Source organism: Aotus nancymaae, unplaced genomic scaffold, assembly GCF_030222135.1.
Source record: "Aotus nancymaae isolate 86718 unplaced genomic scaffold, 86718_ANA_hifiasm-v0.15.2.pri h1tg000014l, whole genome shotgun sequence".
Lineage (NCBI taxonomy): Eukaryota > Metazoa > Chordata > Mammalia > Primates > Aotidae > Aotus > Aotus nancymaae.
In genome coordinates this window covers 101,192,747-101,217,545 of record NW_026988425.1, presented here as the reverse complement: position 1 = coordinate 101,217,545, position 24,799 = coordinate 101,192,747, and the positions used below count along the sequence as shown (strand labels likewise).

The window sequence follows — 24,799 nt, the reverse complement described above, 5'->3', positions numbered from 1 at the left end:
CACACACACACACACACACACATACATATATATACTATACAGGTGTGTATACACACACACATAGTATATATATACTATACATATGTGTGTATACACACACACACACACACACACACACACTTTCCAAAACCAAATGGAAAAGCTAATTTTTATTTACTTCATTTTGGCCTAAATATACACTTCATTTGAATATGAACACAGATAACAGTTAAAATACAAGCTAAAAAACACTTTGAAAGTATAAGCAGTTTTTTCTCTCCTGTTACTGAAGATATTGTGGCCTAATGAAAAAGTGTGTTTCTGGCACCATCCATTGGCTAATGTGATGTGAAATGACTTCATTCATATGAGCCAAAGATAAATGGCTATTGAATGGAATCTTGACCTGAATCATTTGGAAAATGATTATAATCATAATCGCTTCCTAGCTTATCTGTTTTATAAGTTCAAAATTTATATATCAAACTTATATACAGTATAACATACACCTGTAAATATGCTTTAGGTATCTAATTCATAGAAGAATTTAATAATAGTAATGGTTTATTAAGACACTGAAGTTTAACAGTAAAATTCATGCTACAGAAAAGCTGGAAGCAAAAATTTACTAATCTACAAAAGTGAAATATTAATGTTATAATTAATATATATAACTGACATTGTTCTCAGGTTCAGAAACTTTTCAACTATTTGACAGCAAAATCTAAGCCTATATGAACTAAACAAAACCTAAAATGTATCTTACACATGAACTCCATATATATACATAATAGTATTATAAGGATTTTCACTGAAGATGTCCTTACAATAAAATATTGAAAACCATGTAAAAATGTCATTCCTTCACTCAGAATGCTCAGTGATTTCTAATTTCTCTATGAGTTAGCACTGAAGTCTCACTCAGGTCTGCATGACTTTATGATCTAAATGCCCATTACTTCTCAGACCCAATCTCCTTTTACTTTCTCTCTCTTCAGCCACACTGGCTTCCTTTTGGTTCCTCCTTCCATCTGCTCTTCCCACTGCCTGAAATATTCTCACCACGAGAAGTCTCATTTGCTCTCTTAATTCTTCCAGATATCTGCACAAATGCTACTTTACCAAGGAATCCTTCCTTAACCACTCTATGTATAAAAATACCTCCCAGCACTCATTGCCTTATTGTGCCCAATCTTGCTGTCTTTTTTTCAAAAGAATTTACCACCACCTGACATACTTAGTATTTACTTGTTTATTGACTGTCTCCTCCAATTAGAGTAAAAGGCCCCTAACAGTGAAAAAAAAATTCTATTTTGTTCACTACTGTATCCCAAAACCTAAAATGATATCTGATACCTGACATTAAATATATATTCCCTGTTGAATGAATAAAAAAAACTGAAGTAACTGTACATCCATTATTATAAATTGATACCTAACATGCATTAAGTAAAAAAGCAAGATACAGAACAATACTGTTGTATGCTTTAACACTTGTGTAAAAAGAACAGGAGGCATTATGTTTACACTTATGTTTTTATTTGCATACAACACTTCTGGAAGATTACCTCTAAGGAAGAGAACTGGGACATTAAGAAAGGACACGTAGACCCACGTACATATGCATGTACTACCCATCTAAAAAAATTAAGGTTTTTCCTTTACAAATAAGAAATATATAAAATAATCCTATAAAAATCTACAATTCATACTTAATAACTCAGTGAAAATCAATTAATTTACCTGTAAACTAAGGTACATTTTTAGAAAAACTGAAATAGAATCTGATATGTTTTTCTACAGGATTTTAAAAGACACAAAATATGTTTATATACATTATCTCATTTCAGTTTCACAGAAAATCCTGTAGGGCAAAAAGGGTATATATTCATTTCCTCCCTCTAAGGAAAAGAAAATTCAGAAAGGTTAAGGAAACCTGATCACACAGCAGAGACAAAGCCCAACTCAGGTCACCTTATCTTAGTCTGGTACTTTTTCCAGTGTATTATCATTTGGTAAGGCTTGGAATTAACATTATTCTTAGATATTTAGAGAAAAAAAATGTACCTGATGATAAAAGCAGATACAATTTCAGTGATGTTGCCAATGATGTCCCAATTTATTTCAATCCAGTTTTAGTGTTCTAAGCATAAAATTGAAATGTCAGACAATAACAATACTATAAAATAGATTACTATTAAGTCAAAATGACAGACTTTTTTTTTTTTTTCTGCAGTGGTATGACCTTGGTTCACTGCAACCTCCACCTTTCAGGTTCAAGTGATTCTCCTGCCTCGCACTCCTGAGTAGCTGAGATTATAGGTGCCTGCCACCACGTCTGGTTAATCTTTGTATTTTTAGTAGAGAAAGGGTTTCACCATGTTGGCCAGGCTGGTCTCAAACTCCTGACCTCAAGTGATCTGCTGGCCTCGGCCTCCAAAAATGCTGGGATTACAGACATGAACCACTGCGCCTGGCCTGATAATTTTTAGCCAACAAATTAGATGTGCTGTTGGTTGAAAATGTAACAAAACATATTTTACTGATATTGCTGCTCAATTAAGCAAAACTAAGCAAGATGTGCAGAGAAGAAAAATCTATGTTGTATGTTGGTCTAGCAAGAGTTTGAGCAAAATGTGCAATTTCAGAAAAAACAAAGGCAATTATCATATAGAATAGCTAACTATATTTATAAAGTAGAAATTCATTTTATGGTGCCATCAATTCTAGACATATTTGACACATAAGGAGATTCTTTCAACAAAAATTATTATGTTTGGTCCAAAGCATATGTTGTCATAAAGTAAAATAACCAGATTATTCTGTAATGAAAACAAAGTCCAATTCTCCAATTCAGCATATATTGATTGAAAACTTATTATGTTCTTACAACTAGATAGCTTAAAAAAAGAATGCAGAACATGTCTCTTAATAAATAAATATAATAAGAAAGTCAAAAGCAGATGTTTACTTGGTTATTAGAAAATTCTGATATTCTCATCACTATCCAAAAGAAGTCAACAGAGTTTACCCTCCTAATTTACCCCAGAAGGCAGATTCTTCTACCCTAGAGTCAGAATTGAAATAGTATATAAAATAATCCTTAAGTTCACAGAACACATAAGCAATTCAAAATGTCTTCAGAATTATTAGACATTTAATCTGTCATTATCCCAATTCAACAAGAAAGAATTTATCTTCTAACTCAGCATTTCCCAAGGTATGCTGCATTACACTACAGACCCCTCAGAAGGCTCCTTGAAAGGGAATTGGGGCAATATTTTCAGAAACAGTGCATTCCATATACTATTTCCCTTCTTGGACATTTAACACTCAAGGATTAGAAAGTTCCTGCAGTTAATATTACTGTTTCTTTTGGCTTCACCCAACATGATTCAAATTCTGCAACTCACTTCTCCATGGAACACTCCTTAACATCCCACAAACTAATGGGACATACACAGAGAAAATGAAGAAGCTATCTAATCTAACGAATCAAATCAATACAACAAAATTCAGACTAGTACTATTGCCAGCCTAGCAGAATAAATACGACTGACACTACTAGGAAAACCTTCCATAAATTATCACTGCACTTTTCCTTTTGTAATTATAATGGCCTCAAAGATATTTTCTCTAAATGCTCTAAAGATGTGTATTCTTTTTTTTTTTTTTTTACTTTACCACCAAAACTAACTACAGGAAAAAGATATGTATTCTTATAGCTCATTTTTTTCCTGTTTAATAGAGTATTACCAAAGTTCAAATGAATTTATTCCCCTCCAGTAGTCTATAAGCTTGATGGCATAACAGAAAAGACTAATCTTTCCAAAGTTATCATAAGTGTTAGAAAGTTCTCTTAAGTTCAGAAAAGTAGAGTGAATCTTTACAAATAAGGTAACACTGTGATTTACAGTTTGTAAAGGTTACTCCACTAGTAACCAAAATTATTTTTATTTTATTTTGAGACTGGGTCTCACTCTATCACCCAGGCTGGAGTGCAGTTGCACAATCATGGTGCACTGCAGCCTCAAACTACACAGCTTAGGCAATCCTCCCACCTCAGCCTCCTGAGTAGCTAGGACTACAGGCACATGCCACCATATCCAGCTAATTTTTATATAAATGTAGAGACAAGGTTTCCCCATGTTGCCCTGGCTGGTCTCAAACTCCTGAGCTCAAGCAATAAACCCACCTCAGTCTCTCAAAGTTCTGGGATTACAAGTGTGAGCCACCACACCCAGCCTACCAAAATTATTATTTTTTAAATAATATTAAGGTTTACAAAATGGCAGGGATTTATTGTTGTGGCAGACAAAGCAATTATTATTTATTATATTCCCTTACAGGTGTGTCATTCAAGATGTTTCACTTTCTGATTCTGCTTAGTGTCACCGGCTAGAGGAAATTCCAAAATTGTAAGATTCAATTATCTAACCTATTATGCCATCATCACCTGATTTAACAATGTATCTCCTCAAAGCCCTTTTCCTTACATTCCAAGCTGACATCAAGAAGATAAGTATTGTCTTTCAATGTTCTATACTTCAATGCATATAATTTTTCTTTTGATCACTCTGGGGCTCTTATGAATGCTCTTACCATATTTTTTAACCACCATTCTTCTCATGATGGCCTCTCTGTCTATTATACAGCTTTAATTCTTTAATCATTATAATCACTTTCTTACATGCATCTTCCCTCCTCTTCCCCTCTCTTACTTAATTCATCATACTTGTCTAGCATAACCATAACTTTAAAGAAATCCAACTCTCTGCCCACTCTGCATCATGCCAGGATGGATGAACACACTTGATAGAAAAAAGTACAACCATACTGACAAGTCCCACCTTAAACTCATGATCCAAGTACTACATACCCACCATATATTCTTGGTTGTATTGTGCAGAACCACAATCTTAGGTGAACCATTACTAACACTCAGCAATCACACTGCATTGTCCTAGTCCATTCATTCTCCAGTCTCCTAGATGATTTCCCACCTTCTTCAAACATCCAATACCCGCTTTCCTCATTTTCACACTCATCCTTGACCTTGATTCTACTTCACTGAGAACACAAAGCAATCAGAAGAGGACGTTCACAAAATCCCCAACCACCTATTAGGAATTACCATCCTGTTTGCCAATTATTGTGCCAATATCAAAGCCAATCCATGTGGATAGTAGATCCCATCTTTTCTCACTTATTAAGACATTTATTCTGGGCCAGGCATGGTGAATCATGCCCATAATCCCAGAACTTTGGGTGGCTGAGGCAGCAGCATCACTTGAAGTCAGAAGTTCAAGACCAGCCTGGGTAACATAGCAAGACACCATCTCTACAAAAATTAAAAAATAAAAATTAGGCATGGTGGCTTGCACCTTAAGTCCTAGCTATTCATGAGGCTGAGACAGAAGGATCACTTGAAGCCCAGGAGTTTGAGGATGCAGTGAGCCATGCTCGTGCTGCTGTACTCCAACCTGGGAGACAGCAATACCTTGTCTCTAGCTTTTTTTTCTAAGTGCCTCATTTCTTCTCAAAATGATTAGTTTTCCCCTTTCTAATGGACTGTACCTTTAACATTCAGATATAATAATTTTTCCTCCTCTTAAATACCCTAATGTTCCCAAATTTACTGTCTTATTTTTTATATGCTTTTGCTGCATAAGTCCATGAAAAATATGTCTATGCTCACCATAGACAATCATTCTCTTTTCTTTCTCTTAGGCTCACCCTAATCAGTGATTTATCCCCACCATTCCATTAAAACTGCTAACCAATGACCTCTGTATTGCTAACTCTAATGCTCAACAATCAGTTCCCACCTCACTGCACCCATCAACAACATTAAATACAATGGATTGCTCTCTCTGCTTTGAAATACTTTCCTCATTTGACTTTCAGGACACCAGATTATCTTCATTTTCTCTTTCACTGGTTTCTCCTTCTCAGTCTCTTCTATGGATTCCTCTTCTAGACCTCTTAACTTGACTTCACTTTTTGTTTCTCTTTTCTTCTCTATTCTTTCTCACTTGATGACCTCTTACAGTCAAATGGTTTTAAGTACCATCTAATGTCTACAACTCTCAAATCTGTATCTCGAGTTCAAATCATACTCCTGAACTCCAGGCCCGATAACCAAAATTTCTGCTGCCTTGTTGTTTTTGAAAGACAAACTGAAGTCTCAATCTTCCTCATCAAAGCTGCTCTATGTGTAGTCTTTCCATCACACTTGAAACCAATTTAATTCCTTCAGTGCTCTGGCTAGAAACCTTAAAGTCATTGTAGACTCCTCTCTTTCATACTCCACATCCACAGAAAATCTCATGGCCTCAAGCTTCACAATATATGCAGGAACTAAACACTTCAGACTAACAGTGCTATCTTGCCACCCCTGCTCAAGCTGTCATTTCTATCACATAAGTTACTGCAATTGTTTCATTTTTCCATCATCACTCCCCACTTAAGGTTATTCTCAACACGGTTGCCATAGCTATCCAATTTAAATTGAAAGTCAGGGCGTATCATTCCTGTTATAACCCTCCTACCCAACGGCTTCCTATTTCATTCAGAGAAAATTCATAATCCAAGGACCCGAGATCTGTTCTCCATTACTTTTCTAACCTCATTCCCCATACTTCCACATTTCCTTCTACTTAGACCTTCTTGCTAAACCATGAACAATCCAGAAATGCACCTGTTTTACACTCTTTATAACAGATGCACCCTCTGGCTGGAATGTTCTTTCTCCCAAAATTGAAGTAGTTTATCAGCTCCCTGTTTCAAGTCTTTCTTCAAATGTCACCCTTTCAATGATGCTTATCCTGACTTGCATTTAAAATTGGGTCCCAACCTCTCACCCTGCTCTGTTTTTACTCCTTGCCACTTATTTTCCAACATTATATATAATTTACTTATTAATTTCCATTCATCCCAGACTATTAACCTCCAAAAGATGAGAATGTTTCTTAGTTTTATTCACTAATGTATTCCATGCACCTAGAAATGTGCTTGGTACATAGTAGGTACTCAATAAAGACTGTCTGAGTGAATAAATGAAATAGACTTACCCACAGACGATAGTGAACTGCTGTGCAATATTTAAAATTAATCATTTTCTCCTTTGTATCTTGGGCAGATTAATGTGAAAAAAGACAACATTAGAGGGATGATCCATCCTGATCAAGATGATTTATCTCTGTCTACAAATTTTTTAGATTTTTGTAAATTAATAGATAGGTGTCTTAGGCCATTTTGCCCTTCTATAACAGAATACCTAAGACTGGGTAATTTACAAAAAACAGAAATTTATTTCCTCATTAGTACAGTTATGAGGGAAAAAAAAGAAAGAAATCCATTTTTCACAGTTCCACAGGCTGGGAAGTACAAGATCAAGGTGCTAGCAGACTTGGCATCTGAAAAGAGCCCAATCCCCAATTCCAAGATGGACCATTGAACACTGCATCCTCCAAAGGGAAAAAATCCTTTGGTTTCACATGATGGGGGGCAGGGGGGAGCAAAGAGGTAAAGGGGGACCGAACTCACTCCTCACTCTTCTATAAAGACATTAATCACACCCATAGGGTGAAGCCCTCCTGACATAATCACCTCTCAAACGTACCACCTCTTAACATTCTAACAATGGCAATTAAATTTCCACATGAGTTTTGGAGACAACAAACATTCAAACCATAACAATGAACTTTAACTCTCACTGAATTATAGCCAAAATAAACATCAATACATCTAAGAACTTGACTATACAACCCCAACCCTGATTATACATTTGATCATTTGGAATCTGTATAAGAATACTCAATGCATGGCACATTTCAATGGTACAGTTCCTTAAAGTACTCTTCCACAGAGCATTCACCACTGAAGAGTCATTATTTTGGGTAAAATTGACATTAACTAAGATCATAGAGCATGGTCTTGAACTATCAAATTAAGGTGAATTTCAAGTTGGTGAATCTAAATGTATTTATTATAGTTTAAGGATCACATTTATGAGCAGAAAAAAACTTTTCAAACTAAATCAATATTTTGTATTTTAAAAACAATATATATAACAGCAATCTCAGATATATAGGATTCTATATTTCTTAAGGAGAAAAAAAACTAATAAACAGCTTTCTTCTTACTGTTTACTTCTCTGTTAAGAATAAGACCCTACCAGAAGGGTACAGTGGCTCACGCCTATAATCCCAGCACTCTGGGAGGCCTAGACAAGCAGATCACAAAGTCAGGAGTTTGAGACCAGCCTGGCCAATATGGTAAAACCCTATCACTACTAAAAATACAAAAATTAGCCAGGCATGGTGGCTGATGCCTGTAGTCTCAGCTACTCAGGAGCCTGAGGCAGGATAATTGCTTGAACCTGGGAGGCGGAGGTTGCAGTAAGCCAAGATGCACCAGTGACTCCAGCCCGGGTGACAGAATGAGACTCCGTCTCAAAAAAAAAAAGAGTAAGACTCTATCTTCCTGCTGTCTCCCAGGAATAAAAATAACTGCAGTCTTTCCTTTCAGTTTTGAAGGCAAGAGAAGAACTTTTTCCTCTGACTCTATAGGTGGTTCCTGAAAGTGCTCTCCAGGTGACCTGAGTTGACTGACAAGTCTATTTCGCATTTACAAACAAGTTTAATAGGACCTGCATATTAACAAGAGTAATAATTTGTTATAGCAAACTGGAATAATTTTTCTATTCACTTATTACCTAGACACTACTCTTCCAAGTTTCTCATTGGATTATTCTTTAGCTTACCATAGATGTAACTGATCGTGCATCTTCTTCATAATTGACTACTGGAGGTGGTTCTTTCCCATCATTTTCTTGCACTTTTTGCTCTAGTAATTCCTTCTGTGCTGAAAACTTTGCTTCAGTGCATCTCAGCTGCTGGACTGACTGTTTCAGTTCTTCAAGTGTCTGTTTTTGGCTTAGCAAAAGCACAATACTAAAAGAGAATAAATTAAATATAAATAATTTTGACTTCATTAAGAAGACATTAAGGAAACTTCATATATGTAAATTACGCTTTTCTTTTCTTTGATTTCATTTTTATAAGAGCCCGTTAGAATCATAAAAAAATATAAAACTAAACAGATTTTAAGTCATCACAGTATTTATTAAACACTAGCATTAACAAAATAGAAGAATGTTTGGAGTCAAATCCAAATTCAAGACGCTTTCAAATATATTATGATCTATGGCATTCACTTTATTTTAGTAAAACCATATACCTCACAGAGTAGACACTTAGACTGAGAAATGTAGGGCCTAGAATAAATTAAAATGACAGAAGTAGAATCTTAAATTACTTTAAGTATCAAAGGCAATATAGCTAGGGTCAGATCTGTGCCTAGGGTAAAATAAATCAAATCAAGGTGACAGTCTGGACACCAAGTTTGTGTATATGTTGTGAGGGATGTATGTCTGGAGGCAGGGGAAGCTACTATGACAAGGACTAAGGGCTAAGATGTAACTGGGAGAATGAGCAAAACGAAGGTTCCCAAATCTTTCCAATATCACCAATATAAAGACAGTAGACTTCCCTATCCTTCCTGTAGAGTACAAGGCCACAGGTTGTCTTATTGTTACTTTTTAATGCTTGGAAGCTGCCTTCCATGGGAATTTCAAACTAATTCACCCACATTAAAGCCACAGGTAAAGAGGTAGTAGTGGTAGCCACTTCTGGAAATAGCCCACAGTAAATATTACAATAATTTCCAAAAAGGACTGTGCCATGTACTACTGAAAGTAAGTTATTAATATGTAAGAGACAACAGATTATAAATTAGAGAAAATGTCAAAATTGGAAAATAAGGTCAGAAAATATTCTTACATTGAAACTATAAGGTTCAACATAAACTAAATAAATATTCACAGGCAGAAGTAACCCACACTAACAGAGATTTATTTGTAAATATGATGCTCATCAGTATTTTGATAATTAAATTCAAATTTAATTGAGCAGGGTGCAACCTCAGTGACTGTTATAAAGAAAGTGGTAATCTCCTTATTGTAACAAGTTTCAGGTGAGTGTCCTAACAAACAGTAGAGAACAAAGTCTAAGAAAAGTAAAACTAATGAGTAAGAATATTTGTAAGAGACATAGTAATGTTCAGAAGACAGACCTCTCCAGGCAATTCAATAAATGGTAATCAGTATTTACATCATTATCATTCAACAATCTGTGAGCTGTGTTCTAAATCCACACAGATTTCTTGATAAATTCATGCTGGTTTATTTATTAGTTAGTACCTCCTTTTAAATAATAAATGGCATCTCTGATTTCTCAGTAATCTCGAGAGAAAGTTTATTTTTTAAAACAATCACTTTTGTGAACATAAATTTATAAGGACCAGGTCCTGAAAAAGACTGCTCCCACTATGTACTTAAATCTTCCAGAGGGTTTCCTCTTTCCATCTCCTAGCTACCAAGAAAAAAAAAGACTCCAATGATGACATCAATACAAGAAATAATTTAAAACACACAAGGTAAAGTGGAAAAATATTTTTTCATGTAGATCTGGATTATCAGTCACAAAAAGGTGAATGATTTCAAAAATGTGGGCAAAATCAACAGAGAGGTATTCTTCAAAATAATAATCCTCTAAAGTAGAATTGTTATAGTAATTTTACACAAACAAATTTCATAAAGACTACCAGGGAAAATTTTTAAAAAGATTTACAAGAATAAAAATAAACTTTGCAAAATGAAATCAGAAATGACAATGAAAAAAGCAAGTATTCAGTTAATATTTATTAACTGAACATTTGAATATAATTCAAAAACATTTATTTATGGAAATAAACAATATACATTTTACTCTATCTTAAACCTATGGTCAGCTGAATAATAAATCCCAAAAGATAACCACATTCTTATGCCCAGAACCCGTAGTGTCTGTTAGCTTACATGGCAAATAAACTTTTCTGATATGATTAAGTTAAGGATGTTGAGATGTCAGATTATCCTAGATTATCCAGATGAGCCTAGAGTAATCATAAGAATACTTAACGAGAAGGAGACAAGATGAACAATGTCACAAAAGGTGATGTGACCATGAAACAGTGAAAGAAAAGGCAGTGCAACCTGGGACCAAGAGCAAAGTAATGAGGACAATGTCCAGAAACTGGAAAAGGCAAAGGAAGCAAATTCTCTTCTACAGTGTCCAGAAGAAACCAGCCCTACCAAAAGCACAGTATTAGGCCAGTGAAACTCATTTCTGACTTGTGACCTCCAGAACTATAAGGGAATAAATCTGTGTTGTTTAAAGCTACTATATTTGTGGCAATTTGCTACAGCAGTAAGATGAAAGTAATACAAACCCTGATAGACACCATATCCATTTTATGTTCATTTAAAAGGAAAAGATTAAACTATCATTAAAAGTTAAATTTTTGAAAAAAGATTTCAAGTCATAGATATACTAAAGTTTAGAGAAATAGCTTTACTTTAACAAATGATTTCTCATGATGATTCCAAACTCCATGCCTTACTGTTATTTCACCTTTATTTTACCCTGGATAATAAATGGGATCTTCAAATGATTCAAAACATTTGTACAATTTTTTTAAATCACTAATAACTGATTCTCTAACTAGAACAATGCATTTTCTCTAATCCTCACTGGGAACCTGAATAGCCCCTGATATGATTTGGCTGTGCCCCCACCCAAATCTCAAATTGTAGCTCCCATAATTCCCATGTGTCATGAGAGAGTCCTCTTGGGAGGTAACTGAATCATGGTGGCAGGTCTTTTCTGTGCTGTTCTCGTGATAGTACATAAGTCTCATGAGATCTGATGGTTTTACAAAGGGGAGATCTCCTGCACATGCTCTCTTGCTTGGCTGCTGCCATGTAAGATGTGTCTTGCCTCCCCTGCACCTTCCATCACGATTGTGAGGTCTCCCCAGCCATGTAGAACTGTGAGTCAATTAAACCTTTTTCCTTCTCCCTGCCCTCTTCCCGCTCTAGCCCATGGCACCAGCACCATGCTCTTCTATTCTTTTCTCAAGTCCCTTGTGGGCAAGGATGTGGTCATGGAACTCAAGAATGATCTGAGCATCTGTGGAACTCTCCATTCTGTGGATCAGTATCTCAGCATCAAACTAACTGACATCACTGTCACAGACCCTGAGAAACAGCCTCACATTTTATCAGCGAAGAACTGCTTCATTCTGGGCTCAGTGGTCCGATACTGCAGTTGCCAGCAGATGAGGTCCACACAGTTGCTACAGGATACGGCAAGGAAGGAAGCCCTACAGCAGAAACAATGATGGCTCCTCCTCCTCTTCTCCTTCCTCTTTCATTGGTGACCCATAACCCCAAGTCCCAGCCCAAACTCCTAATCCCCAATACTTGAAGGAATTTTGGTTTTTTTGTTTGTTTGTTTTCTTTTATTAATCATGGTTTTGTAGGGTTTTTAAAGGGATGAGTAGATGAGAGGAATAATAGAAAACAGCTATCCTCTGTTGAGAAGGTAAGGAAAAGTAGGCTGGAAATTTTCAAAGCCTTCTAGGCCCCAGCACCTGCCTTTCTCGCTACTTCCCTGGAGATGGTGGGAGAGTTTCCTAGGTCTTTCCAGGGCAGCATGTGATTCATTTGGGGATGAAAGAAATCTGTCCTGCATCAAGAATAAAATTTATGATGCAAACAAAACAAAACAAAAAACCTCTGTCCTTTATAAATTACCCAGTCTTCGGTATGTCTTTATTAGCAGTGTGAGAAAAGACTAATACAGCCCCTACCAGTTCTAATTATTATTTAAATATCTGCTCATGGAATCCTCCAATTCAAGTAGGAACACTTTCTTTAAATAATGACTATTCATTGGTTTTTGTGCTCTTAGAACCATCCAAGATCAAGCTCTTATAACCTTAAGGCCTTTTTTCCCTTTCCTTTTGCTTGCTCCATGCAGTTGCCTTTAGTCTTGTTGCTATTAATCATTCAGCCACTCACACAAATATGGGGGGAGAGTTATGGGGACACTGTTACCTAGAATGTTGAACATGCTGCCTGTGGAATTTTTTGTTCTTATTGTTGTTGTTTTCATGTGGTATCCTCATTACTATGTCTGCTTTTGTGAGATATTTTGGGCAGATTATAAAACTACATCACAAGACCCCCTGCTTCTAGGAAGATAAAATGTACTGACTCTGCAGAAAAGAGTTAACATACATTTAAGTGTAAAATCTCAAACTATTTAACTTTTAGGAAAAAAAAAAAAACAGAAAAAAAATTTTGAGATCTAGGACTAGGCAAAGACTTCTTAGACTTAACACCAAAGTACCAACCACAAATGTCAAAATAAATAAAATGGACTTCTTTTGTAAGATTAGTCAAGTACAGTAGCGAGAAGGGGAGAAGGAATAAAACAAGGAGTTCAATCTATAACTGACTGTGAACGATCAATTGAGTTATCCACTACCTTCGGACCTGCCTAAAATGGACTTCTTTAAAATTAAAAAATTCTGTTCTATGAAAAAGACCCTGTCTCTTGAGAAGATGAAACGACAAGGTACAAACTGGGAGAAAACTATTTACAAATGACATATCTGTCAAAGAACTAGAATATATAAAGGTCTAGAAAATAGAAAGAGTGTAAGATTAAAAAAACAAAAACAAAACAACCAAACATTCAATTAGAAAATGAGCAAAAGAGGTGAACAGGTATTTACTAAAACAGGATATACAAATGACAAGCCAACACATTGAAAAGATGTTCCAGAACATCATTCATTAGGGAAATGTATATTTAAAAAAATGACATATCACTACATAACTATTAGAATGGCTAAAATAAAATACAGTGAAAAGGTGACAACATCAAATGTTGGCAAGAATGATAAAAAAACTGGATCACTTATACATTGCTGGTGGAAATGCATAATAGTACAAAACTAAACTAAACATGCAATTACCATACAATTAGCAACTGTGCTCCTAGACAGTTACCACAGAGAAATTATAATTTATGTTCACATAAAAACCTATACATAAATGTTTGTAACACTTTTATTTGTACTAGCCCCAAACTAGAAACAAACCAGATGTCCTTCAAAGGGTGAATGATTAGACAAAGTGTGGTATATCCATATCGTTAGGGGTTGAATTGTATCTCCCAGAAAGATATGCTCAAGTCCTAATGACTGAAACCTCAGAATGTGACCCTATTTGGAAACAGGGCTGTTGCAGATAGAATTAAGATGAAGTCATACAGGAGTAGGATAGGCCATTAAATCGATAAGACTGTTGCCCCTATAAGAAGAGGAAAATTTGGATACAGAGAAGAGACAAACAGGCAGAGGGCCATATGGAGACCGAGGCAGATACTAGAATAAAGGTTGTATAAACCAAGAAATGTCAAGGATTGTCAAGGGCCATATGGAGACCGAGGCAGATACTAGAATAAAGGTTGTATAAACCAAGAAATGTCAAGGATTGTCAGCCATCACCAGAAGCTAGGAGACAGGCATGAAACATTATCCTTTAGAGTGGTCAGAAGGAACCAACACTGTCAACACCTCATTACAACTTTTACACTTCAAAACTGAGAGAGAACAAATTTATGTTGCTTTAAGCTACCCACGGTGCAGTATTTTATTTCAGCAACCCTAAGAAATGGATACACATACTGTGGAACAGCGTACTACTCAACAGTAAAAAGGAATGAAAGTAGCTGGATGAATCTCCAATGCTGAGTATAAAAAGCCCATGCCAAAAGGTTACATAAACATAACTCCATTTATATAACATTCTTGAAAAAACAAACTATAGAAATAGGGAACAGACTAATGGTTTCTAGGGGTTACTAAGGAGGTAGAAGGACTGAGGAAGTGTGGCTATAAAAGTCCAACATGAGAGATCCTTGCAGTTATGGAAATGTTCTGTATCTCAACTGTGTCAATGTCAGTATCTGGGTTGTGATATTATTTATGGTTTTGCAAGATGCTACCATTGAGGGAAACTGAGTATACGGTACATGGGATCTCTCTGTATTATTTCTAACAACTAAATGTCAATTCATAATTATCTCAAAATAAAAAATTTAATTAAAAAATATATATCAGTGCTGCTACATCACACTTCCTTTGGTGAGGTGAGGATTTTTTAAATTTTTTATTTTTGTAGGTACATAATAGGTATATATGTATTTATGAAGTACATGAGATATTTTGATAAAGGCATACAATGTGTTATAATCACATCAGGGTAAAGGGGGTATCCATCACCTGAAGCATTTATCCTTTGTGTTACAAACTACCCTATTATACTCTTTTAGTTATTTTAAAATGTATAATTAAATTATTATTGACTACAGTTACCCTGCTGTGCTATAAAATACTAGGTCTCATTCATTCTTTCAATTTTTTGTACCCTTGCCCCGCACTTCCTACTACTCTTCCCAGCCTCTGGTAACCATCCTTCTACTCTCTACCTCCAGGAATTCCAATGTTTTAATTCTTTTTGCTCCCACAAATAAGTGAGAATACACAAAGTTTGTCTTTCTGTGCCTGGTTTATTTCACTTAACATAATGACCTCCAGTGCCATCCATGTTGTTGAAAATGACAGGAAATGGCAGAAAATGACAGGATCTCATTCTTTTTTAAATGGCTGAATAGTCGACTATGTGTATGTACCACATTTCCTTTGTCTGTTGATGGATACTTAGGTCGCTTCCAACTCTTGACTATTGTGAACGGTGCTACAATAAACATGGGAGTGTAAGTATCTCTTTGATATACTGATTTCCCTTCTTTTGAGTATATACCTAGCACTTAGGTGGCTGGATGGCATGGTAGCTCTACTTTTAGTTTTTTCAGGTACCTCTAAACTGTCCTATAGTGATTATACTAACTAAGGTGAGATTTTTATCCTCTCATATGTCTTGGGCTCCTAAATAAAGTCTTTTTTATTTTCCTTCAGAAGCTGTAAGTTTCTACTGTATTGTACCATACTGGTAATCAGACACTCAGAGACACTATTGTAATACCAAGAATAAAATTAAAATGTAAATTTCCTGGTTTTGAATTTTAGTGGTTTTTAAGGACAATGAGACTTGCAGTGGGTATATTCCTCTAGTTCTAACATTTTAAAATCAGCATGTCTGATCATGAAATCAATTAGAAAAATTCACTTCTTTCAATTAATCCCATTTCACTGCTTATCTATAATGACATAATTGCTCATACATGAACACTGTGGTAATTCACTCAGGGTGGTGGCAAAAATATTAAAGAAAAAATATTAGTGATAGCTTTAAGGAATAACCACAAACCTTGGAAGGCTGAGAGGTTTTTGCATAGAAGTTTTGGCTAAAAGCAGCCTAAATACCCTTTACATTTAGTTAATAAGAAAAGCAAATAGCTAGGATATGTGGGGGAGTTTATCTATATAACTTGTTTACTTATGTGGTCTTAAAACTAACCGTTGAGCCAGATGGCCCTCTGGGGGAAGGCAGATCAGGGAGATTACCCTCTAAGGGTGTTTGCGTTAGGCCCTGGAACCTGGCCTTTAATCTTTCTCCACAAGTGTGTTGACTTAGAGCCTCTGTTATTAAATCTGTACTGAATAAATGCGGAGAGGGCCAACTAGTCAGAGTGGTGTAGCTGCAATCTCTCTGTGTGAGTGGCACATGACCCCCTAGCCCACTCATTCACTGGAAATTTGTGTCTGAGTACATTCATTCATCTATCATGCAGCTGGGGTCTGTGGGACGGACCCTGGCAGTAATTATTGAACATGTACCTTTTGTTCAATTATTACTGAAAAAAAAAGTATTGCTGGCCTCACTATGTAACATACTATACAATTATGTTACGTTTATAATACCAATGAGAAAACAAGCAATGCATATTTCAATAAGTAGAAATTAGTAAATTTATGATTATTTAATACAAAGATGCATAGGAGGCAAATAAATTTAAAATATGGAAGCTTCCAGGACCCTTGTATATGCTACTTTCTATCTCTGAACACATTTTCCATGTACTCTTCACATGCAGGGTGTCTTCTGCCCATCTCCTAGGAGACCTCTGACTATCTTTCTTAAGTAGCTGTTCCTCTGTTATTCTTCTATCTGAACCCTATCTGAATCCTGATATAAGGGTATAATTGATACTAATTATCATAATTGGTAATTATGTATTGGTCTCCTCCACGAAAGTATAAGCTTCATGAGTCACATGACCATATGTGTCTTACCTCTCACTACATTGACAGTAACTGGTAGATGCACAATCAACATTGTTGAATGAACTCCTTATTTACATAGCATATTTTTTAAAAATCACGTATTTCAAAAACTCTGAGCCAAAGGAAAAAAAGAAAGGTTCCTGGATTTCAAAACTAGAACTACTCTTGATTATTTAAGTCTTACCTTTACCAGAAGCTAGATGTGACAATTTGCAAGGCTCTTAAAATTTCTGGACTTCAGATGTCACATTATTTGAAAGGCAGTGAAGCTAAATCAAACAATCTCTTAAGATTCTGCATGGCTCAAAGAGTTACAATTTTATAATATATAAGGTATTTTTAAATACTAAGTGATAGTGGTATAAAACAGGTTAAGACAATACAAAGTTAAATAATCATTTACTTTTTGTAAATCAAACCAAGCATTCAAACCAACAGTAACATAACTAGGTCTTTATGCTGCCGAGTCATAAATGACATACGCTTGGTATTTTCTCCCATAACTTTTTTTTAATACAAAAGTCAAGGACTACAAATCAGGAAACGATTGGTATTATATCCATTTGAATAAATAAAATAAATAAATCCATTTGAATAAATAAAACTTTAGAAGTAATGAGTGAAGGTATATAATAGACTAATGGTTTGTGTTGTATTAAAGAATATTTAGTGTATATTATACAATACAAAAGTTGAGTGTATTAAATACACTGAATACACCAAAGTACACTAAATGTATTTAATTTAGCATATTCCATGTATTTAATACTTTAACATTTTTTGTAAAAATTTCAAGTGGTTGGTTTTATTCTTTTCATTCTATATTTTTTAAATAAAATTCTGCAATAGCTGCATTTCAACTAAGACCTGCATTACTCATATAAGTTTGAACTCTGTTCTTGTTAATGTGTGAATTTAAAATCACATAAAAGCCATTCTTGAAGTGTATTTTTCACTTCATATTTTTCAATTACGGGAACCAAAGCTATCAAATGATTTATCATGTAATTTATTTTTTCACTGTCTTTAGATGTTTTAGAGACATCTAATTCAAATTATAAAAATTTGATTTTATTCTCATATTTTGATATGACAAATACTGTTATTTCTATTAAGTAAACATTCAATATAATTCCATTAATTTTTAAATTATTTAAGAATCCAAATATCTAACATAGACTATTTTTGGTATGTGGGAAGAAATGCTATTTTACTTTTCTTACTTTCAAATAACACAGTATAGGAAACTAACAAAGTGTTGAGAAGTAAAGATAATGTAAGTTTATTATTAAAACTAGATAAAAATTGCTTTTAATTATATATGCATATTTAAACATATGTGTAGATATATATAGATACACACATGTACACAATAAAAGGAAATGCTTAAGAAATATTAAGAAATTAAAATGCAAACATTTGCCCTAGAATCCCTTTCAGACTATGTATTCAGCAAAATATGTTAACATATAATTCAAAGGCAAACTTCAACCCTACCAATGTCTGCATTAATAAAATTTACCAGTAACTCTTTAGTTATATAAATATACTTAACATTTTTAAGATTATGCCTTGACTCTAACAATAAAAACTCAACATTAACAAAGGTTAATAAGAGTTGGATTAAACAGTTCTCATCCCCTGAAAAGCTTGGCATACTTACCCCTGCTAACCTATTCGCTAAAGAATGCTGTTAAAATCATAAGATCAAGCAAACAATATAATCGAAAAAGACAGACGCTATGGAATCAGCAACTCATATGTTTTCTACCATTTACTAAGTATGTGATTGTAAGTAAGTTATCTAAACTCTGAAAGACCTGAACGTAAAACACAGGCTACTATACAAAAGGCACAGAAAGATAACATTCAATGAGTTACATATATATATATATGTTAACTCATATATATATAGCATACATATATATATAGCATACATATATATATATATATATATGTTAACTCATTGAATATATATATGCTGGATATAAAATATCCAGCATAATATGTGGCACAAAGTAAAAACTCAAGAAATATTACTTTCCATGTATCCACTACCCTTCAAGGCTCCTCTCTTACATCCATTCTCATATCCTGATAAACAGGCAGAGGAACATAGATTACATACCCATTATGTAGATAAACACAGAGACAAAGATTTGAGTCAAGAAAACATGCCAAAAATTCAAAGAATCTCACAACTTCCAGATTAGGGAGCCCTTAAAGATCATCTCCAACAACTTATAGTCAGACATTCTGGTGAGAGGGTTAGCATTTTTTATTTTCTTTCTTTATATCCACTACATTTTAAAACAGGAGTCATTTATACTGTGTACTTTTGCAAAATTATAAAAAGTAGAGCCTCTTGGTCATCTACAAACATGTGAAGAGATTCATACACAAAACAGAAAAGCAAAAGATAATTCTTTTGTTTAATTTTATATGTGCAATGGGTGATGTTTTATTTTCTCATTCAAATAAAATCTTCTGTTAATACAACACTAAAAATTTGCAGATTTAGTAAAGGAATGATTAGAGTAACTCAAGTTCTCCTGTTCTCACCTTTAAAAGGCTCATCGATTCCCATTTGATTTTGCAATGGACTGAATGTTTCTTTCTTTTTTTTTTTTTTGAGACGGAGTTTCGCTCGTTACCCAGGCTGGAGTGCAATGGCGCGATCTCGGCTCACCGCAACCTCCGCCTCCTGGGTTCAGGCAATTCTCCTGCCTCAGCCTCCTGAGTAGCTGGGATTACAGGCATGCGCCACCATGCCCAGCTAATTTTTTTGTATTAGTAGAGACGGGGTTTCACCATGTTGACCAGGATGGTCTCGATCTGTTGACCTCGTGATCCACCCGCCTCGGCCTCCCAAAGTGCTAGGATTACAGGCTTGAGCCACCGCGCCCGGCCGGTCTGAATGTTTCTTGCTGCCAAAATTCAGATATTGAAAACCCCTAATACAATGGTATTAGGAGGTGGTGGCCTTTGGAAGGTAACTAAGTCAGGAAGGTAGAGCCCTTATCAACGGGATTAGTGCCTTTATAAAAGAGATCCCAGTGAGCTCTTACCCTCTTCTGCCGTGTGAGGTTACAATGAGAAGATAGCAGTATGCAGTCTGGAAGATGGTCCTCACAAGAACCCAATCATGCTGGCACCCTGATTTCAGATTTACAGCCTCCAGAACTGTGAGAAATAAATTCTGCTCTTTGTTAAGTCACCTAGTCTATGGTACATTGTTACAGCAGACCAAACTGACCAAGACAAAAATTTAACACCAAATTTTAATAACAACTATAGTATAAATGAGAAAAGTAGCACTCTTAAAATTTGATGTGGTATAATAGAATAGATGATGTCACCATTCACTGAAATAAAGAATACTAAGGGTGATCTAGGTTAGGTTGTGTTTGGTTGGGTTGTATGGAGATTTTTTAATTCAGCCTTAGACATGGGGAATTTAGGATACTTCTAAGACATTCAAAGAGGCATGGCAAGTAGGCAATCAGTTACATGGCCACAGAGTTCAGAAAATAAATCTGAGAGACAGTAATAAATGGATCATCTTCAGGAAATCACTTAGGGAAAGAGTTCAGGGAGTGGAGTGAGACAGTCTAGGGCCACGCCTTCCATGAATCTAAAATGGATTGACTGAGTGGAGGAGAATGAGTTTGCAAAGGAGTTCCAAAGGCCAAGGGGGAAAAAAACCACAGAGACATGAAGTCAGTAAATTCAGATACTATTAAGAGGTCAAGTAAGATAGTTTCTAAATTTAGCTAGCAATGCAGACGTCATTGTGATCTTAGAGATATCAATTTCCATAGTGACAGGGCAAAAAGCCAGACTTTTAAACTAAGTGGGAATTGAGGAAATGAGTGAGCATAATCACTTTTGGAACAAGTTTGAACAGAAAGCAAAGATAATACTTGGAAAAACATACGGAGATTTTAAAAGGATTATCTGGGGTGAGTTGGGAGGTGGAGATTGTTTTTATGAGTCAAGACTAAAGTATATGTAAAAAGTGAACACAAGGACCCAATTGGGAAGGAAAGGTGAACATAATATATAAATTATATAAAATCTGAGAAAGTAGAGATGATAAAATAAAAAATAAACAGCATAAGAAATAGACTTAGGACAAAGAACAGTTCCTCTATTGAAGTAAGGAAGGAGAATAAGTACAAATTTGGGTGGGTCTGGAACTCTAATCTCAGAAAAGAAGAAAAATATCACCCAATGTTTCTAATTTTTTTCTGGGATGTGGATGCCCATCTGCTGACTATGGTGAGGGAGATACGTAATCAGAGATATGAAATAAGTGGAAAATATATGAAAAGTTGTGCAGAAAGTAAGCGCAGGTATAAACCAGAGAAAACCTATATATCACAAATTCCTTGAGAGTCTTTATAAAGAATATGTGGGAGTATAATAGCAAGAAATCTATAAAGTCTAGTCAGGATTAGAAAAACCACACCAGCAACCACTGTTGTAGATGCAATTAATAAAGGCAGATTAGAAATAGAATTTTAGATTAAAATTTAAATTTTTAAGCAGTAGAAAGCATAATGAAGTCAGTAAAAGAAGAGTATACCAACACAAGTAAAGTCTGTGGACCTAGGAAGATATTTACAAATCCAGAAATAAGCAAGACAAAAGAGCACAGCTAATCCCTGAGTGGTTTTTATCTGTTTTCTAATCAGTCTGTTTGCTCCCTTCTAACACAGTAAAGCCAATTTATAGGTAATATTGGTCTGCCATTTTCTTAACAGGGAAATTCACAATGAGTCTGGTAAAAATGGATGTGGAGAAGTAAAGACAGCTTTTGACAATGAATTTTTGTAAGATAGTTTAAACTGTTAAAACATTGAGACATACAACCAGGATGCTATATTTACAAAAACACATAATTATTTTTCCCAAGGACTCTACATTTTTTAAAACCACAGAATCATTTTTCTAGAATCCTAGAAATTAACTATACAAAGCTTTATATTTAAAATGAAAGTTTCTGTTTCTAGAAATGTTATGTCCACACTGCCATGTGACTAAAATATTTTTGTAAAATCACAATTAAACATTCTTCCTTCGAATTGTGTCTCTTTTACTCACTCAGACTTCTTCTCACAAGTCTCAGAAGATTCTTCAATTCTTTTCTCTAACTCCAAAACAGCCTCCTCCTTGTTTAAAAGCATCTGCTGTGTCTGCATAAGTTCTTCTGCTAACGTTTTCAACCTAGAATAAACAGTATCCTCAATATCAATCAACACCTTAATTACATTAACTTTATACATATCAAAAAAGTATTAATACATCTTATGTTGCAATGTCCAAAACTGTAGCCACATGCAATTCGATTTAAACTAAAGTAAAATTTCAGTTCCTTGGTTGCATTAGCCACATTTCAAGTGCTAAACAGAAATGCAGCTACTGGCTACCTTATTGGTGGTAGAAAAAGAATATTTCAATAATCACAGTAAGTACTCAAGCAATACTGGTCTAGAGTCTTATTTCACCAAAAAGAAAAAGAGAAGTAGGTAAAGAAAAGAAAAGAGAACTTTGGTAGACATTGAGTAAATGGTAAGTAGTAGTATTTGCAGATGTTATCTCATTTACTCTTCACAACAATCTTATAAGATACATACTATTTAAAGAAATGAAAGTGAGACTCATTTGAAATTTTAAATTCATGGTAAGCTTTTTCTATTTTCACATATTGTAATAATGCTTTAGGAGTATTTTCTGTATAGATTTGAAGACAATTTATTACATAAATTAATATACACCAGATAATTTATGTTTGGATAAAAATAAACCAGATAATTTATTTTTGGATAAAATGCATTGAGTCCGTAATGGAAATATTTCTACCACAAAAACATACATGGCTATCATATCACTTTAAAATTGTTATCTTCGGCCTTTCAAAGCAAGACATAAAACCCAAAAGATAAAAAAGAAAATATTAAATAATCTAACTCTATAAAAATGTAAATTTATTTGAACTTAAAGAGATCATAAAGTCAAAAATAAAATTCATAATGAAGCAATATATGCAGTGCAAATTGCCAGGAAAAGCCCCTTTCATGCAGAAAAACTCTTAGAAAAAAGACAAACAGGAAAGTGAACAAAAAAAAAAAGGAAGTTCACCAAGACAAAATTAAATAATAAGCATATGACATTATTACAACTTGACTGGATATATAATAAGTATTTTTCACCTACTAAAATTGACAGGCATGAAAAATACTTGTAATATTCAGTATTAGCAATATTATTTTTTAAAATGGAAACAATTATACACCACTGATGTGAAAAAATTAGCACAAATTTTTCAGGGATCATCTTGGAACTGTCTCTCAAATTTTAAATTAGAAAATTCTTTGACCATCTACAAATGTGTCTTTCAAAACACTTGTACAATATGAACAAAGTCTGTTCATACAAAAATATTTGCTGCAATATTTATTATAAAACAAAAAAATACAAAAGATTTAAATGTCCTAGTATAGCATACAGCCACTAAGAAAGAATTAGGTAATATATAAGGTTTTTCTAAGCCATAATTTTAAATTAAAAGGCAAGATATAGCAGAATGCATATAGCATTGTTCTAATTATATTAAAGCACAGATACATGCATATGTTCTATGAACTGAATGGGGATCCCAAAATTCATCTGTTGGGGCCCTAACCCCAAATATAATGGTATTTAGAGATGGAGCCTCTGTGAAGTAAATAGGATTTGATGAAGTCATGAGGGTGGGGTCCTCAGCATGGGATTAGAGCCCTTATAAGAAGAAAACAGCACAGAACTCACTATCTCTTCTCTCTCTCTTATTCCTCATGTACACAAAGAAGATGTCATCTGTGCATACAGCAAGAATTACCTATCTACAAGTCAGGAAAACAGCCCTCACCAGTAACCAACTCAGGTGGCATCTTGATCCTGGACTTCCCAGCATCCATCTCTATGAGAAATAAATTTCTGTTGTTTCAGCCATCCAGCCTATGGTAATTTGTATGACAGTCTGATATGGTTTGGCTGTGTCTCCACCCAAATTTCATCTTGAATTGTAACTCCCACAATACCCATGTGTTGTGAGAGGGATCCAGTGGGAGATAATTGAATCATGGGGGCAGGTCTTTTTCATGCTTTTCTCACAACAGTGAATAAGTCTCAAGAGATCTGACAGTTTTAAAATGAAAGTTCTCCTGTACAACTCTCTCTCTTTGCCTGCTGCCATCCATGTAAACGTGACTTGCTCCTCCTTTCCTTCTACCATGATTGTGAGGCCTCCCCAGCTATGTGGAACTGTAAATCCATTAAACCTCTTTTTCTTCCCAGGCTCAGAAGTCTTTATTAGCAGCATGAAAATGGATTAATCTACAATCCAAGCAGATCAACATGTATATATTTATGGGGTATGTGTTTACACGTGAGTGCATAGGATAAGAAACAGATGACTACAAACCAAAGCTTTATCAATACTCTGAGAGGTGTGGAATTGGACCAGGGGGTGATTTAAGGCCAAAGAAGTTTTCATAGTTTACTCTCTATATATCAATACTGTCTGAATCTCTTATAACAAGAATAGATTTTTTAGAATCAATAAATAATA

The 24,799-nt window shown here is 34.8% G+C and overlaps 2 protein-coding genes across 7 annotated transcripts in view; one reads left to right on the top strand and one right to left on the bottom strand.

Moving 5' to 3' along the window:
• The window catches only part of FER (FER tyrosine kinase), a 520,940-nt gene that overhangs the window by 341,709 nt on the left and 154,432 nt on the right, over positions 1–24,799 (bottom strand). For 5 of the 6 annotated variants that reach the window (XM_012459750.2, XM_012459791.2, XM_012459801.3 and 2 more), the window contains 2 exons: positions 22,291–22,413; positions 8,747–8,936 (listed from right to left, as the gene is read on the bottom strand). In XM_012459750.2, coding sequence (XP_012315173.2) covers positions 8,747–8,936; positions 22,291–22,413 — 313 coding nt within the window. Of the gene's footprint in view, positions 1–3,206; positions 7,112–8,746; positions 8,937–22,290; positions 22,414–24,799 lie in introns of those variants that run through there. The other variant, XM_012459816.2, reaches the window with a different exon arrangement.
• Positions 11,980–12,264, top strand: LOC110567584 (U6 snRNA-associated Sm-like protein LSm2). Its single transcript, XM_064375799.1, has one exon. The coding sequence runs from the start codon at positions 11,980–11,982 to the stop codon at positions 12,262–12,264; it is 285 nt and encodes a 94-aa protein (XP_064231869.1).